We start from the raw sequence: 15,000 nt of genomic DNA, 5'->3' as shown, positions 1-15,000 counted from the left end.
AAATAAATAATATATATATAATATATACATAATATATATATTTATATTACACACACACACACACACACATATATATATATATATATATATATATATATATACATTATCAGTTTTACAATCCCTAACTATCAATTCAACAATCCCTAACAATCAGTTTTATGATCCCTATCAGTTTTACAATCCTTATCTATCAGTTCAACAATCCCTAACTATTAGTTCTATAATCCCCAACTGTAAGTTTTACAATCCCTAACTATCAGTTCAACAATCCCTAATTATCAGCTCAAGAATCCTAACCATCAGTTCTACAATCCCTATCGAGTGTATTACATTTGCATGCATTTAAGCCTTAGGAAGTCTTATGCTTTTACTGTTTTGTCATATGGTTATGATTAGTAAAGTATCATGAATACCTATGCTTCATATCGCATCCCTCAAATGGTTTTAGCTCTGACATAGCTTGGTTCCCTCGTAAATAAACATAATCCCACAGCTCCTTTGCTCTGGCAAGTGGTATATGAATGTGCTGCACACGCCATCCCTGTGGGTCACTAGTAAAATATCATAATTACCTTCAATTATCATCACATCACTCAGATAGTTTTTGCAAGCAGAGGTACTGGAAAGATCTTGGATGAGCTATTTTTTTATTTTAAAATTTTCAGTCCATTTATTTCAATCATCCATAATAACCTATATTTCTTTCTCTTTCGACTTTTTTGAGTTTTGATAATTAATCTTTACTTATAATCATATCAAACTATATTTCTTTCGAGCGTTTCAATATCCTTCTCTAGTTCGGATAACATTCTTTTATATGTTAATATAAATAATATCGAATTCTATCTAGACTTAAAATATGACACTTCCTGTACATTTTACAGTAATGAAAGATGTGTAAAAAGGAATATGAATTTTATTTGAAAGTAGGTAATTGTCCTGCATTTTTGGGAAGTCATACTGACACAGATTAGTCGACTTAAGAAACAACTATTATTATTATTATTATTATTATTACTATTATTATTATTATTATTACTAATAATAGCCAAGGTACAACCCTAGTTGGAAAAGCAAGATGCTAAAAGCCCAAGGGCTCCAACAGGGAAAAAAAAAAGGCCAGTGAGGAAAGGAAATAAGGAAATAAACAAGCGATATGAGAAAAAATTAACGATACAATATTTTAAAAACAGTAACATCAAAACACATATGTCACATATAAACTATAAAAAGACAGAGTTCTAAATATAACCGAGAGAAGAAGATAGAAATAAAATTGTAGCTCTTTTAAATAACGTAGATACGAGATAACGTGGACAACAGCCTGCCCTTGGAAACTGGGTCCTTGAATTTAAGTTCACCAGAGGACATGTGAAATCAATGACCAGACTTGAAAGGAGGGGAGTCCCCTTCAGCGACGGGAGAAAAGAAAGACGTGGAAAATGTCCCAAATCTTAAGGATATACTAAAAGGACTCAATTCTTTTAGTAAAATTAAAATTGACGTAGAAGATGGGAATGGGGTATCACGGAGTTCGGAGATGCTAAAAATAGTTCACAAACAAATAGAGACGCTAAAAATAGTTCACAAACAAATAGAGACGCTAAAAATAGTTGACAAACGAATAGAAAGAAGCTAAAAATAATTCACAAACAAATAGAGACGCTAAAAATAATTGACAAAATAGAAAGAAGCTAAAAATAGTTCATAAACAAATAGAGACGATAAAAATAGCTCACAAACAAATAGAAAGATGCTAAAAATAGTTCACAAACAAATAGAGACGCTAAAATAGCTTACAAATAAATAGAACGACGCTAAAATAGTTCAAAAACAAATAGAAAGACGACAAAAATAGTTCAAACACAAATAGAAAGACGCTAAAAATATTTCACAAACAAATTGAAAGACGCTAAAACCCACTCTCTCTCTCTCTCTCTCTCTCTCTCTCTCTCTCTCTCTCTCTCAGAAGTGGTTAAACAAAAATGTGTATACTTTTTCCACACTAACCATCTCTCTCTCTCTCTCTCTCTCTCTCTCTCTCTCTCTCTCTCTCTCTCTCTCTCTCTCTCTCTCTCTCAGAAGTGGTTGTTTAAACACAAATGTATGTATATTTTTTTCTTACCCCCCCTTCTCTCTCTCTCTCTCTCTCTCTCTCTCTCTCTCTCTCTCTCTCTCTCTCTCTCAGAAGAGTGGTTATTTAAACATAAATGTACGTATACTTTTTTCCACACCAGCCATCTCTCTCACTCTCTCTCTCTCTCTCTCTCTCTCTCTCTCTCTCTCTCTCACACACATACAAACGTGGTTGTTTAAACACAAATGTACGTATATTTTTCCTTAGCAACCACAATCAATCTCTCTCTCTCTCTCTCTCTCTCTCTCTCTCTCTCTCTCTCTCTCTCTCTCTCTCTCTCTCTCTCTCTCTCTCTCAGAAGAGTGGTTATTTAAACAAATGTACGTATTCTATTTCCACACCAACCATCTCTCTCTCTCTCTCCTCTCTCTCTCTCTCTCTCTCTCTCCTCTCTCTCTCTCTCTCTCTCTCTCAGAAGACTGGTTATTTAAACATAAATGTACGTATACTTTTTTCCACACCAGCCTTCTCTCTCTCTCTCTCTCTCTCTCTCTCTCTCCTCTCTCTCTCTCTCTCTCTCTCTCTCTCACACACACACACAAACGTGGTTGTTTAAACATCAATGTACGTATACTTTTTCCACACCAACCATCTCTCTCTCTCTCTCTCTCTCTCTCTCTCTCTCTCTCTGAGGACACTTAATGATTCCTTCTCCGCAGACGTTCATGCAATTAAAGCTGAAATGCTCCAGTTAATTGTCCCTTGGCTATTAGTAGCCATTACATTTCAGTGCGAACTTTCAACATCCCTTCATGACATTATCAGCATAAAGAATACAAAATTAATTCCAAAATTAAATAAGTCTTATTTTGCGGTAAATTAAGAACATTATTAGACAGGAAATTAGTAAATGGAGTTTTTTAGAATTAATTATACGTTCGTTAATAACATTTACTTTAGTATTAATTATAGTAACTTAGTTTTCCCCGTAATTTCCTTTTCTTATTTTTCATTTTCCTTCTACGATGTGTATTTCTTTTTCATATTAAAAATCATTTTCAGATTTGTGTTTCCTAGGATATGTATTAATTTAGTTCAAATTCCTATACTCATTATGGTGTCCATCAACAACAACTCTTTGCAATTCATTATTCAAAAATCCATCAATGATGCTAAGAAAAGACCCACATAATAATAATTTTAATAATAATAATAATTCTGATAATTTTCATAATACTTTTAACAATAATAATAACAATAATAATAATAACAATAATAAATAATAATAATAACGATTCTCCAAAAAGATAAATAAATAAACCAGACATCTGATCTTAGTACTTCTTATAGAATATTTAATTATTTCCTCTTGGTTTTTTGTTTGTTTTTCTTTTAAACAAATTTCAACGTAAACAAACCCAGAATCTCGGCCAATACCTTGGAGCATTAGCAAATAGGAAGTACAATGATCAGAAATAGGAATAGTAACAATAATGACACACCAACTTAGAGAGCATGGAGTTTTATCACAGATAATATTCCTCATTCATACAATGAGAGATAATTCTTCGGTACACACTCCATCTCGCGTTTAAACACGTTCGCTGTACCAAAGTTTAACAAAGGAGAGTTCGTAATATGTCTGTAAGAGGCTCAAATATAGACAGTGGAAAAAGAGGGATAATGTGAGATACTACGTAGAGCTTATTTGTAATTTCCAGTAACAATAACGAACTAGTTCTACAGTACTTCCTGATTGAGCGTCTTCGTACATAAAGGTTTAAAGGTAGCTTATAAATGTCAGAGGCAAGGGATAGTAATAATGGTCTAAAGACTGACCATATATACATAGAATCAGTGCCCAAACCCCTATCTACCAAGCTAAGACAAGGGAGAGCTAGGCAATTGCAACTGATGACTCAGCAGAGAGATATTACGATCCTAGCTCACACAGATGGTGAGGTTGCAGACACTATAAGAAACAGTCAAGTTTGTCTCGAAACCCCGTCCAACAGATTGTTAGACAGGGACATTTCCAATAGGATACCACATACGAGGAATGGTTTGATCATTTACCTTACACCTTTCTTATAACTGGATTTCTCAAGATTCCTATTGCTTCCAAAACGGCAAAAACATTTTCCTCAGAAAAGAGGACATTTAACAGTTTTCTTGAATTAATCGAGTAACTTAAATCACAACAACAACAACAACAACAACAACAAACAATAATAATAATAATAATAATAATAATAATAATAATAATAATGTATCACTTAAAGATGTCGCAGTACAGTGGATCTCTAGAATGAAAGATAAGGAGAGGGGAAAAGAAAAAACAGAAAATTACCAAGACTTAAAGTGAATTGAGAAAGCTTTAGAATATGCTGGTAGGAGTGATACCAATAATCATAGGAGCACTAGGGACCATGCCTAATTCATTGATAATGAACCTTGAGAGAGTAGGAGCCAATATAGCCCTTGGACTTGTGCAGAAGAGCCAGCTACACGAAACAGCACATACAGGGAGGAAAGTGATGGATTCCTAAGGAAGCTGGATGGGACCCGGAACCCCAAAACTATAAACCACTAGTCACCGTAGACTTATTCTCATTAATAATAATAATAATAATAATAATAATAATAATAATAATAATTTTCACTATTATTATTACGAGAGATTATTCGAGTGCCATATGTTGATGAGATCATTATGAGGGGTAGATGGAGATGGTTTGGGCATGCTCTTCGCTCTCCCCAAGAGAGATTAGTTTATCAAACGTTCAGTTGGACTCCACAAGGCACTAAAAGAGTTGGAAGACCCAGGCTTACATGGCTGAGGACTATGAAGCGCGAAGTAGGAGATGATGAATAGAGAAGTATTGAATTAAAAGCTCAAGATAGAGAAGACTGGCGGAATCTAACCGAGGCCCTTTGCGTCAATACGCATAGGAGATTATACGAGTATTACAACACCTTCCAAAAGGGAGGTCACTAAGCAACATATCCTACACGAAATAAACTTTCCAGACACTGAATATTGGTCAAATTCTAACTGCCTAATCTTATGTCCATTACTATTTTCAAAATTGATTCGTGGAATTCTGCAGACACTTTCTGTTTTTTTCTTATTTAAGAAAACTTGAGTGATCAAACTAAAAACTAAATAATATCCATTACCATCTTCCAAAATTGATTCGTGAAATTCCGAAGACACTTTTTCTTTTCGTCATATTTAAGAAAACTTAGTCATCAAACATTAAAAACTAAATGATGTCCATTACTATTTTTCAAAATTGATTCATGGAATTCCGCAGAAACTTTCTTTTTTTGTCTTATTTAATAAAACATCGTCATCAAACTTTAAACACAACAGCTTGACTAATGGCAAAACTAATCAGGCAATTTCAATATAATCTTTTAGACACTTGAAGCAATTTAGTACAACAGGGGATAAAGAGAGGTAATTTAATGGCTGTTTTCCTGGTCCTATCACACAAGGGAGCCATACGCATTGTAAGACCTACAAGATCATTTTATCGTATACATTCGTAAGTGTTTTGCGTATCACAAAGCATATTGAATGTTTAGTATCAAACCCACATTATCAAAGAACTTTAGAAAAAAAGATAAATTCTTCAGTTTCTTCTTGATGTTTTTGATATCTTCAGTTTTTTCGGATGTCTAGTAAGACATTTTCTTCTCGAAATTCTTAGTATCTTCAGTTTTTCGGATGTCAGTAAGACATTTTCTTCTTTAAATTCTTAATATCTTCAGTTTTTCGGATGTTGAGCAAAACATTTTCTTCTCGAAATTCTTAATATCATCAGTTTTTTTCGGATGTCCAATTAGACATTTTCTTAAAATTCTTAATATCTTCAGGTTTTCGGATGTCCAGTAAGACATTTTCTTCTCGAAATTCTTAATATCTTCAGGTTTTTTGGATGTCCAGCAAGACATTTTCTTCTCGAAATTCTTAATATCTTCAGTTTTTTCGGATGTCCAGTTAGACATTTTCTTAAAATTCTTAATATCTTCAGGTTTTCGGATGTCCAGTAAGACATTTTCTTCTCGAAATTCTTAATATCTTCAGTTTTTTCGGATGTCCAGTTAGACATTTTCTTAAAATTCTTAATATCTTCAGGTTTTCGGATATCCAGCAAGACATTTTCTTCTCGAAATTCTTAATATCTTCAGGTTTTTCGGATGTCCAGTTGAACATTTTCTTTAAAATTCTTAATATCTTCAGGTTTTCGGATGTCCAGTAAGACATTTTCTTCTGGAAATTCTTAATATCTTCAGTTTTTCGGAAATCCAGCAAGACATTTTCTTCTCGAAATTCTTAATATCTTGTTTTTTTCGGATGTCCAGTTAGACATTTTCTTAAAATTCTTATCTTCAGGTTTTCGGATGTCCAGTAAGACATTTTCTTTTCGAAATTCTTAATATCTTCAGGTTTTTCGGATGTCCAGCAAGACATTTTCTTCTCGAAATTCTTAATATCTTCAGTTTTTTCGGATATCCAGTTAGACATTTTCTTAAAATGCTTAATATCTTCAGGTTTTCGGATGTTCAGTAAGACATTTTCTTCTCGAAATTCTTAATATCTTCAGGTTTTTTGGATGTCCAGCAAGACATTTTCTTCTCGAAATTCTTAATATCTTCAGTTTTTTCGGATGTCCAGTTAGATATTTTCTTAAAATTCTTAATATCTTCAGGTTTTCGGATGTCCAGTAAGACATTTTCTTCTCGAAATTCTTAATATCTTCAGTTTTTTCGGATGTCCAGTTAGACATTTTCTTAAAATGCTTAATATCTTCAGGTTTTCGGATGTTCAGTAAGACATTTTCTTCTCGAAATTCTTAATATCTTCAGGTTTTTTGGATGTCCAGTAAGACATTTTCTTCTCGAAATTCTTAATATCTTCAGGTTTTTCGGATGTCCAGCAAGACATTTTCTTCTCGAAATTCTTAATATCTTCAGTTTTTTCGGATGTCCAGTTAGACATTTTCTTAAAATGCTTAATATCTTCTGGTTTTCGGATGTTCAGTAAGACATTTTCTTCTCGAAATTCTTAATATCTTCAGGTTTTTTGGATGTCCAGCAAGACATTTTCTTCTCGAAATTCTTAATATCTTCAGTTTTTTCGGATGTCCAGTTAGACATTTTCTTAAAATTCTTAATATCTTCAGGTTTTTTGGATGTCCAAGAGGACATTTTCTTTTTGAAGTTCTTAATATCTTCACATTTTCGATGTCAAGTAAGACATTTTCTTCTCGAAATTCTTAATATCTTGGGTTTTTCGGATATTGAGCAAGACACTTTCTTCTCGAAATTCTTAATATCTTCAGGTTTTTCGGATGTCCAGTTAGACATTTTCTTAAAATTCTTAATATTTTCATGTTATCGATGTCCATTAAGACATTTTCTTCTGAAGATATTAAGAATTTCAAAAAGTAAATGTCCTACTGGCCATCCTAAAAACTGAAGATATTAAGAATTTCAAAAAGAAAATGTCCTACTGGGCATCCGAAAAACTGAAGAAAAAACTGAAAATATTAAGAATTTCAAAAAGAAAATGTCCTACTGGACTTCCGAAAAACTGAAGATATTAAGAATTTCAAAAAGAAAATGTCCTACTGGACATCCTAAAAACTGAAGATATTAAGAATTTCAAAAAGAAAATGTCCTACTGGACATCCGAAAAACTAAAGATATAAAGAATTTCAAAAAGAAAATGTCCTACTGGACATCCGAGAAACTGAAGATATTAAGAATTTCAAAAAGAAAATGTCCTACTGGATATCCGAAAAACTGAAGAAAAAACTGAAGATATTAATCTTCAGTTTTTCGGATGTCCAGTAGGACTTTTTCTTTTTGAAATTCTTAATATCTTTAGTTTTTCGGATGTCCAGTAGGACATTTTATTTTTGAAATTCTTAATATCTTCAGTTTTTAGGATGTCCAGTAGGACATTTTCTTTTTGAAATTCTTAATATCTTCAGTTTTTAGGATGTCCAGTAGGACATTTTCTTTTTGAAATTCTTAATATCTTCAGTTTTTTCTTCAGTTTTTCTGATGTCCAGTAGGACATTTTCTTTTTGAAATTTTTAATATCTTCAGTTTTTAGGATGTCCAGTAGGACTTTTTCTTTTTGAAATTCTTAATATCTTCAGTTTTTTCTTCAGTTTTTCGGATGTCCAGTAGGACATTTTCTTTTTGAAATTCTTAATATCTTCAGTTTTTAGGATGTCCAGTAGGACATTTTCTTTTTGAAATTCTTAATATCTTCAGTTTTTTCTTCAGTTTTTCGGATGTCCAGTAGGACATTTTCTTTTTGAAATTTTTAATATCTTCAGTTTTTCGGATGTCCAGTAGGACATTTTGTTTTTGAAATTCTTAATATCTTCAGTTTTTAGGATGGCCAGTAGGACATTTTCTTTTTGAAATTCTTAATATCTTCAGTTTTTAGGATGGCCAGTAGGACATTTTCTTTTTGAAATTCTTAATATCTTCAGTTTTTAGGATGTCCAGTAGGACATTTTCTTTTTGAAATTCTTAATATCTTCAGTTTTTAGGATGTCCAGTAGGACATTTTCTTTTTGAAATTCTTAATATCTTCAGTTTTTAGGATGGCCAGTAGGACATTTTCTTTTTGAAATTCTTAATATCTTCAGTTTTTCGGATATCCAGTAGGACATTTTCTTTTTGAAATTCTTAATATCATCAGTTTTTCGGATGGCCAGTAGGACATTTTCTTTTTGAAATTCTTAATATCTTCAGTTTTTCGGATGGCCAGTAGGACATTTTCTTTTTGAAATTCTTAATATCTTCAGTTTTTAGGATGGCCAGTAGGACATTTTCTTTTTGAAATTCTTAATATCTTCAGTTTTTTGGATGTCCGGTACGACATTTTCTTTTTTAAATTCTTAATATCTTCAGTTTTTCGGATGGCCGGTAGGACATTTTCTTTTTGAAATGAAATTCTTAATATCTTCAGTTTTTCGGATGGCCGGTAGGACATTTTCTTTTTGAAATTCTTAATATCTTCAGTTTTTCGGATGGCCAGTAGGATATTTTCTTTTTGAAATTCTTAATATCTTCAGTTTTTCGGATGGCCAGTAGGACATTTTCTTTTTGAAGTTCTTAATATCTTCAGTTTTTCGGATGGCCAGTAGGACATTTTCTTTTTGAAGTTCTTAATATCTTCAGTTTTTCGGATGGCCAGTAGGACATTTTCTTTTGAAGTTCTTAATATCTTCAGTTTTTCGGATGGCCAGTAGGACATTTTCTTTTTTGAAATTCTTAATATCTTCAGTTTTTCGGATGTCCAGTAGGACATCGTTTGGATATAAACAAGATTGACCATAAATAAATGAAAATCAAATTTTTGGAATTGATTTTTGGACCCACAATCAAACTTAATAGATACCTATTACCTTTCCTAACTGGGCTATTTTGCCCAGTTGGAGCCCTTGGGCTTAAAGCATCTTGCTTTTCCAACTAGGGCTGTAGCTTAGCTAGTAGTATTAGTAGCAGTAAAAATAATAATAATAATAATAATAATAATAATAATAATCTAGTAAAAGACGTGTGGCAATGTCGACAAATAAATCAATAAAACCATAAATATAACAATAAAAAAAACATATTTTGAGCTGGCACTTATTCCACGGCTTAAAGGTTAAAAGGCCGCTCATGAATGGCAGAGGCAAGGGACAGTGACATTCCCCTAGCAAGCAGGACAATGTCCTAGACACTTACCATATATACTGTACATACCATCAACGCCCCAGCCTTCTCTCCACCCAAGCTAGGACCAAAGAGGGCCAGGCAATGGCTGCTGATGAGTCGGCAGATATTATTGTAGGCTCCCCGAATCCACCATCCGTATATCACAAAGATGGTGAGGGTTGCAGCAACCAAAGGAACTAGAGAATTTGAACAGGACTCGAACCCCCAGTCTGACAATCATCAGACAAGGACGTTACCAAAAGGCCACTCCAACCCTAAAGGTCGCTTATGAACGTCAGAAGTTAGGGACAGTGACAATGTCCTGGAGACTGATTATATACTTATATGACCTGCCCAAGCCCCCTTTCCACCCCAGCTAGGATCAGGGAGGGCCAGGAAATGGCTGCTGATGACTCAGCAGTTAGACCTATAGGCTCCCATGAACGAATCCTTAGCTCACAAGGACAGTAAGGTTGCAGACACTACAAGAAACTATCGAGCTAGAGCTTATCTCGAACCCCAGTCCGGCAGATCACCAGGCTAGGATGATTCCTATAGGGTACCACAAGCAAACAAATAAATAAAATAGAATTCATAATTAAGTAAACAACTATAAAATGACAACAAATACAGCGAGAATACAGTTTCAGGCAGAACGGTTAATCTGCCACAAACAAAAGACACTCCTGATTACGATTCAGAGTTCGAACAATGGCCGTTGTTTGCAATTCCTACTCTTAAGAATTCGAGGGTTAAAATATCCCAACAATGCATCCATGGTGAATTATAAGTACCCGTCGGTAAAATCTAGTCTTTAAATTAGAAAAATTAATCAGTAGAACGCAGACCACCGCCGCGGCAGCTTATTTCTCGACCTTAACCTTGACATGTATTAATTGAGTGAATTATAAGTACCCCGTCGGAAAAATCTAATCTTTAAATTGGAAAAAAACTATCATTACAAAACCAACTAGAAGGGCATTGAGTAGAGCGCAGACCTCCGCCGCGGCAGCTTATTTATCGACGTTTTGCTCAACCTTGACATAATAAGTATTAACTGACGTAGATTTTCATTCACTCAAATATGAACCAATTTTGAAGTCTCTATGACAAGATTGTCCAAAACTTATGGCTGATTACGTGAATTGGACATTTAGCTTGACCGTGACCTTGACCCTTGACCTTGACCTTCCAAATTTCATTCATTTCCAGCTTTATACATGACAGTTAATCCCTGCAAGTTTCATTTCTTTACGATCAAAATTGTAGCCAGGAAGCTGTTCACAAACACACTCACACATACAGACAAAACCAAATATATCTCGGATTGTTTAGTGCAACTGGTTTACTATTCGGGAGTATTCTAGCAATTGACTTCTACTCATTCTGTCTTAAATTTCTAAATTTTAAAACTGCTGATGTTTGTAAAAGAATGATATGGAGGGGAAGAGCTTTGGTGGAAGAGTATGCCTTTGGTAGAAGGCATTGCATGGGGTGAATAAGGCGAATGTTGTTACTGTTCTTAGAATATTCTATTTTTTTCTAGTTTCCTTTCCTCCCTAAGCTATTTTCCCTGTTGGAACCCATGAAATTATAGCATCCTGCTTTTTCAACAAGGGTTGTAGCTTAGCCAGTAATAATAATAATAATAATAATAATAATAATAACAACTAGTCTTCTATGTATCTAACACTATACATGAAAGAGACATGTCGGATGTCAGGCAACCCCAGTACGGTAGGACCGAAGCATTTATACGTGTGAGATTACCAACCTGTCATGTGTTGAACACGTACAGTCAGACCGTGGCATGGCAAACTCAGTCTCAGTCTGAGTTGAAGTTCTGAACACTGATTGCTGTAGCAACTTAAATCTTCCTTCACCGTTTTTACGTTTTGAACCGACAGTTGCATGATGCATCCAAACTTGGGAAGTCGTTAATTCAGTGCGTCTATGTTTGATTCCCGAACCTTAATATTTAGTTGTATGAACTAGCCTACAGCACTGACTATTTATTGTAGATATTCGATCGGTGGTTAAAAACCGGAAGCATGTTTAAAACGAGACAGGGCTGTGGTGGTCGATGTGGTAACGTCCCTCACTCGTGAACGCCAGACTGGGGTTCGAGGCCCGCTCAGATTCATTAGTTTCTTTTGTCGCTGCAACCTCACTATCCTTGTGAGCTAAGGGTGGGGGGTTTTGGGGGAACCCTATAGGTCTATCCGCATAGTCATCTGCAGCCGTTGCCTGACCCTCCCTGGGCCTAGCTTGGGTGGAGAGGCGGGCTTGGGCGCTGATCATATTTATATATGGTCAGTGTCTACAGCACTGCCCTTTCCTCTGGCATTCATGAGCGGCCTTTAAACTTTTAATATGTGTCTGTGGGCATGTGTGTGTACACGCATTATTTATTTTGCCGAATTGCCCAATTTTTTTATGCAACACAAAAAGTTACATTCACGCTCAGTAAAAGTTTGCATGTAAACTCGTATAAACTGGGAGTCACGATATATAAACCCATACATGATGCCAGTAATCATGGGTAGTATGTAAGATATATACTAACACTATATAAATATATATATATATATATATATATATATATATATATATATATATATATATGTATATCTATAAATATATGTATGTATGTCTGTGTGTATATATATATATATATATATATATATATATATATATATATATATATATATTATATATATATATATATATATATATATATGTGTATATATATATATGCACACTTTTCTAGTTTTTTGTATCTTCTTGTGTCAGGACTAGAGTTTTGACTGACTACATGATATTTGTTACTATGTTGGTCCATTCCTTCAACTTTCTCCGGTAGCCGTCCTGACGAATGCCACTCATTATTAGATGAAACAGCTGTCGGCAAACATTAAAGAAATGGACCAGCTCAGTAGCAAATTCCGTCTTTTCTTTCCAAATACTCTAGACCCATGTAGACGGATAATGAGACGTCGGAATATGGGTTTTCTTCATTTATTACAGAAGGTTCGTTCGTGAGTACACTGTACATAACTTCCCTCTCAGAGTGAGGGACTTGTCAACTCAAGCGCCCACAGGCAACTAAACTCCCTTCGCTACCAAAACGCAATCTTTGCAATAATAAGCTGAGACATAGTTTTTTGTGGATACTCATGAATATTGAATTCATTTACCTTGACGTAAAAGACATCTATATATATATATATATATATATATATATATATATATATATATATTATATATATATATATATATATATATGTTCCATAAGATTTGATCCAGCTGTAACCAGATTGTAGAATGACCTTCCTTGCACCTAATGATTTTATACTGAACAGGCTGACATACCTCTTTCTTCACAGTTTATACATGCCAGACCTATTTCAACGTTGTTACTGATCTTAAAATATTTCATATTAATTATTCATTACTTTTCATGTAGTTCAATTATTTCCTTATTCCCTTTCATAATAATAATAATAATAATAATAATTTGCTAAGGCAACCTCTTGGGTATATGAGCAAACTACACCAATGTGCTAACCCCAATTAATATATTGATGAAATCATCAGGAATACAAAATCTGCAAGCAGCTCTTCTAGGAGAAGGACAATCCAAAATCAAACCATTGTTCTGTAGTCTTGGGTAGTGCCATAGCCTATGTACCATGGTATTTCACTGTCTTGGGTTAGAGTCCTCTTGCTTGAGGGTACACTCAAGTATACTATTCTGTTTCCTTATTTCATGTCCTTCCTGGACTATTTTCATTACTGTTTTTCCAACTAGAGTTGTAACTTAGCAAGCATAATAATAATAACTACTAGAAAAGCCCCCTAAGAGTGTAGATCTCCGACACGGCAGCTTATTTCTCGAACCCAGCTTGCCTTTCCCAGAATCAATTTAGATCGTAAGGCGTATTTGAAGTCTGTGTGACAAACCATGTGCGAACCTTTTGCTCAACCTTGACCTTTGACCTAAAACTTTCGAAACTGAATCACTTCCACGTCTCAACAATAACAATTAATCAATAAAGGTTTTACTACTCTATGAGTAAAATTGTGGCCAGGAAGTTGTTCACAAACAAATAAGCAAACGGACCAAATAAAACAGACCTTTTGCTCGACCTTGACCTTTGACCTAGAACTTTAAGAATTGAATCACTTCCACCTCTCAACATAACAATTAATCCCTGAAAGTTTAACTACTCTATGAGCAAAATTGTGGTCAGAAAGTTGTTCACAAAGCAACAAACAGACAAACAGAGGGGAAATCATAACCTCCTCCACTGAAATTATGAAGACCCCCAAACAACAAAGGAGCAGAAATTCATCAGAATAAGCATTACCCTAAACACCAAATTGTAATATGTCCTATTCACTCCACATTCCTTAATCTTCAACTGACCCACCCCTCTTAACCTACTATAGGATTAATTCGGTTGACCCTTTGCTTCACCTTGACCTTTGACCTAGGACTTTCAAAATTGAATCGCTTCCACGTCACAATATAACAATTAATCCCTGAAGGTTTCACTACTATTCGAGTTAAATTGTGGCAGGAAGTTGCTCATAAATAACAGAGGCGAAAACATAACCTCCTCCCAAATTCGTTGTCCTATTCACTCCACATTTCTTAAATCTTTAACTGGCCCACCCTTTTATCCTACTTGACAGAATGGAAAGAAGAAACGAAATGGAAAACGATGAAGAGTGGACGCAACGACCACACGCGCAGGGGGCCACACCTCCTGCCAGGCCTACCAACCAATGTTTCAGTCACGACAGGTGGTCTGGTCACTTTGCCCTGCAGGCTTGCCAACCTCAAAGGAAGATCTGTAAGTAATGACTGCATATATACACTCTTCATTCCAAGTAGTTCTCTGAAAAACTTTTATAAGAATAAAGAAGTCTAACATATCTTGATATATATGATGTAACTTCATGTACTCTCTCTCTCTCTCTCTCTCTCCTCTCTCTCTCTCTCTCTCTCTCTCTCTCTCAATAATAAGCTAGGTTAGTGAACCCCACCCTATCTTTCTCTGATTAATAAGATAGATTAACAACTCTCTCTCTCTCTCTCTCTCTCTCTCTCTCTCTCTCTCTCTCTCATTATTAAGAAAGATTAGCAACTCTTTTATTCTTTCTGAATAATAAGCTAGATCAGT

At 34.5% G+C, this 15,000-nt stretch overlaps 1 protein-coding gene across 1 annotated transcript in view; it reads left to right on the top strand.

Moving 5' to 3' along the window:
- The window catches only part of LOC137642740 (protein CEPU-1-like), a 142,861-nt gene that overhangs the window by 78,811 nt on the left and 49,050 nt on the right, over positions 1 to 15,000 (top strand). Inside the window, exon 3 of the mRNA XM_068375579.1 lies at positions 14,510 to 14,670. Coding sequence (XP_068231680.1) covers positions 14,510 to 14,670 — 161 coding nt within the window. The remainder of the gene's footprint in view (positions 1 to 14,509; positions 14,671 to 15,000) is intronic.

Source organism: Palaemon carinicauda, chromosome 1 (genome assembly GCF_036898095.1).
Source record: "Palaemon carinicauda isolate YSFRI2023 chromosome 1, ASM3689809v2, whole genome shotgun sequence".
Classification (NCBI taxonomy): domain Eukaryota; kingdom Metazoa; phylum Arthropoda; class Malacostraca; order Decapoda; family Palaemonidae; genus Palaemon; species Palaemon carinicauda.
The sequence above is the reverse complement of the archived record's forward strand: the minus strand, read 5'-3'. Positions and strand labels throughout refer to the sequence as shown.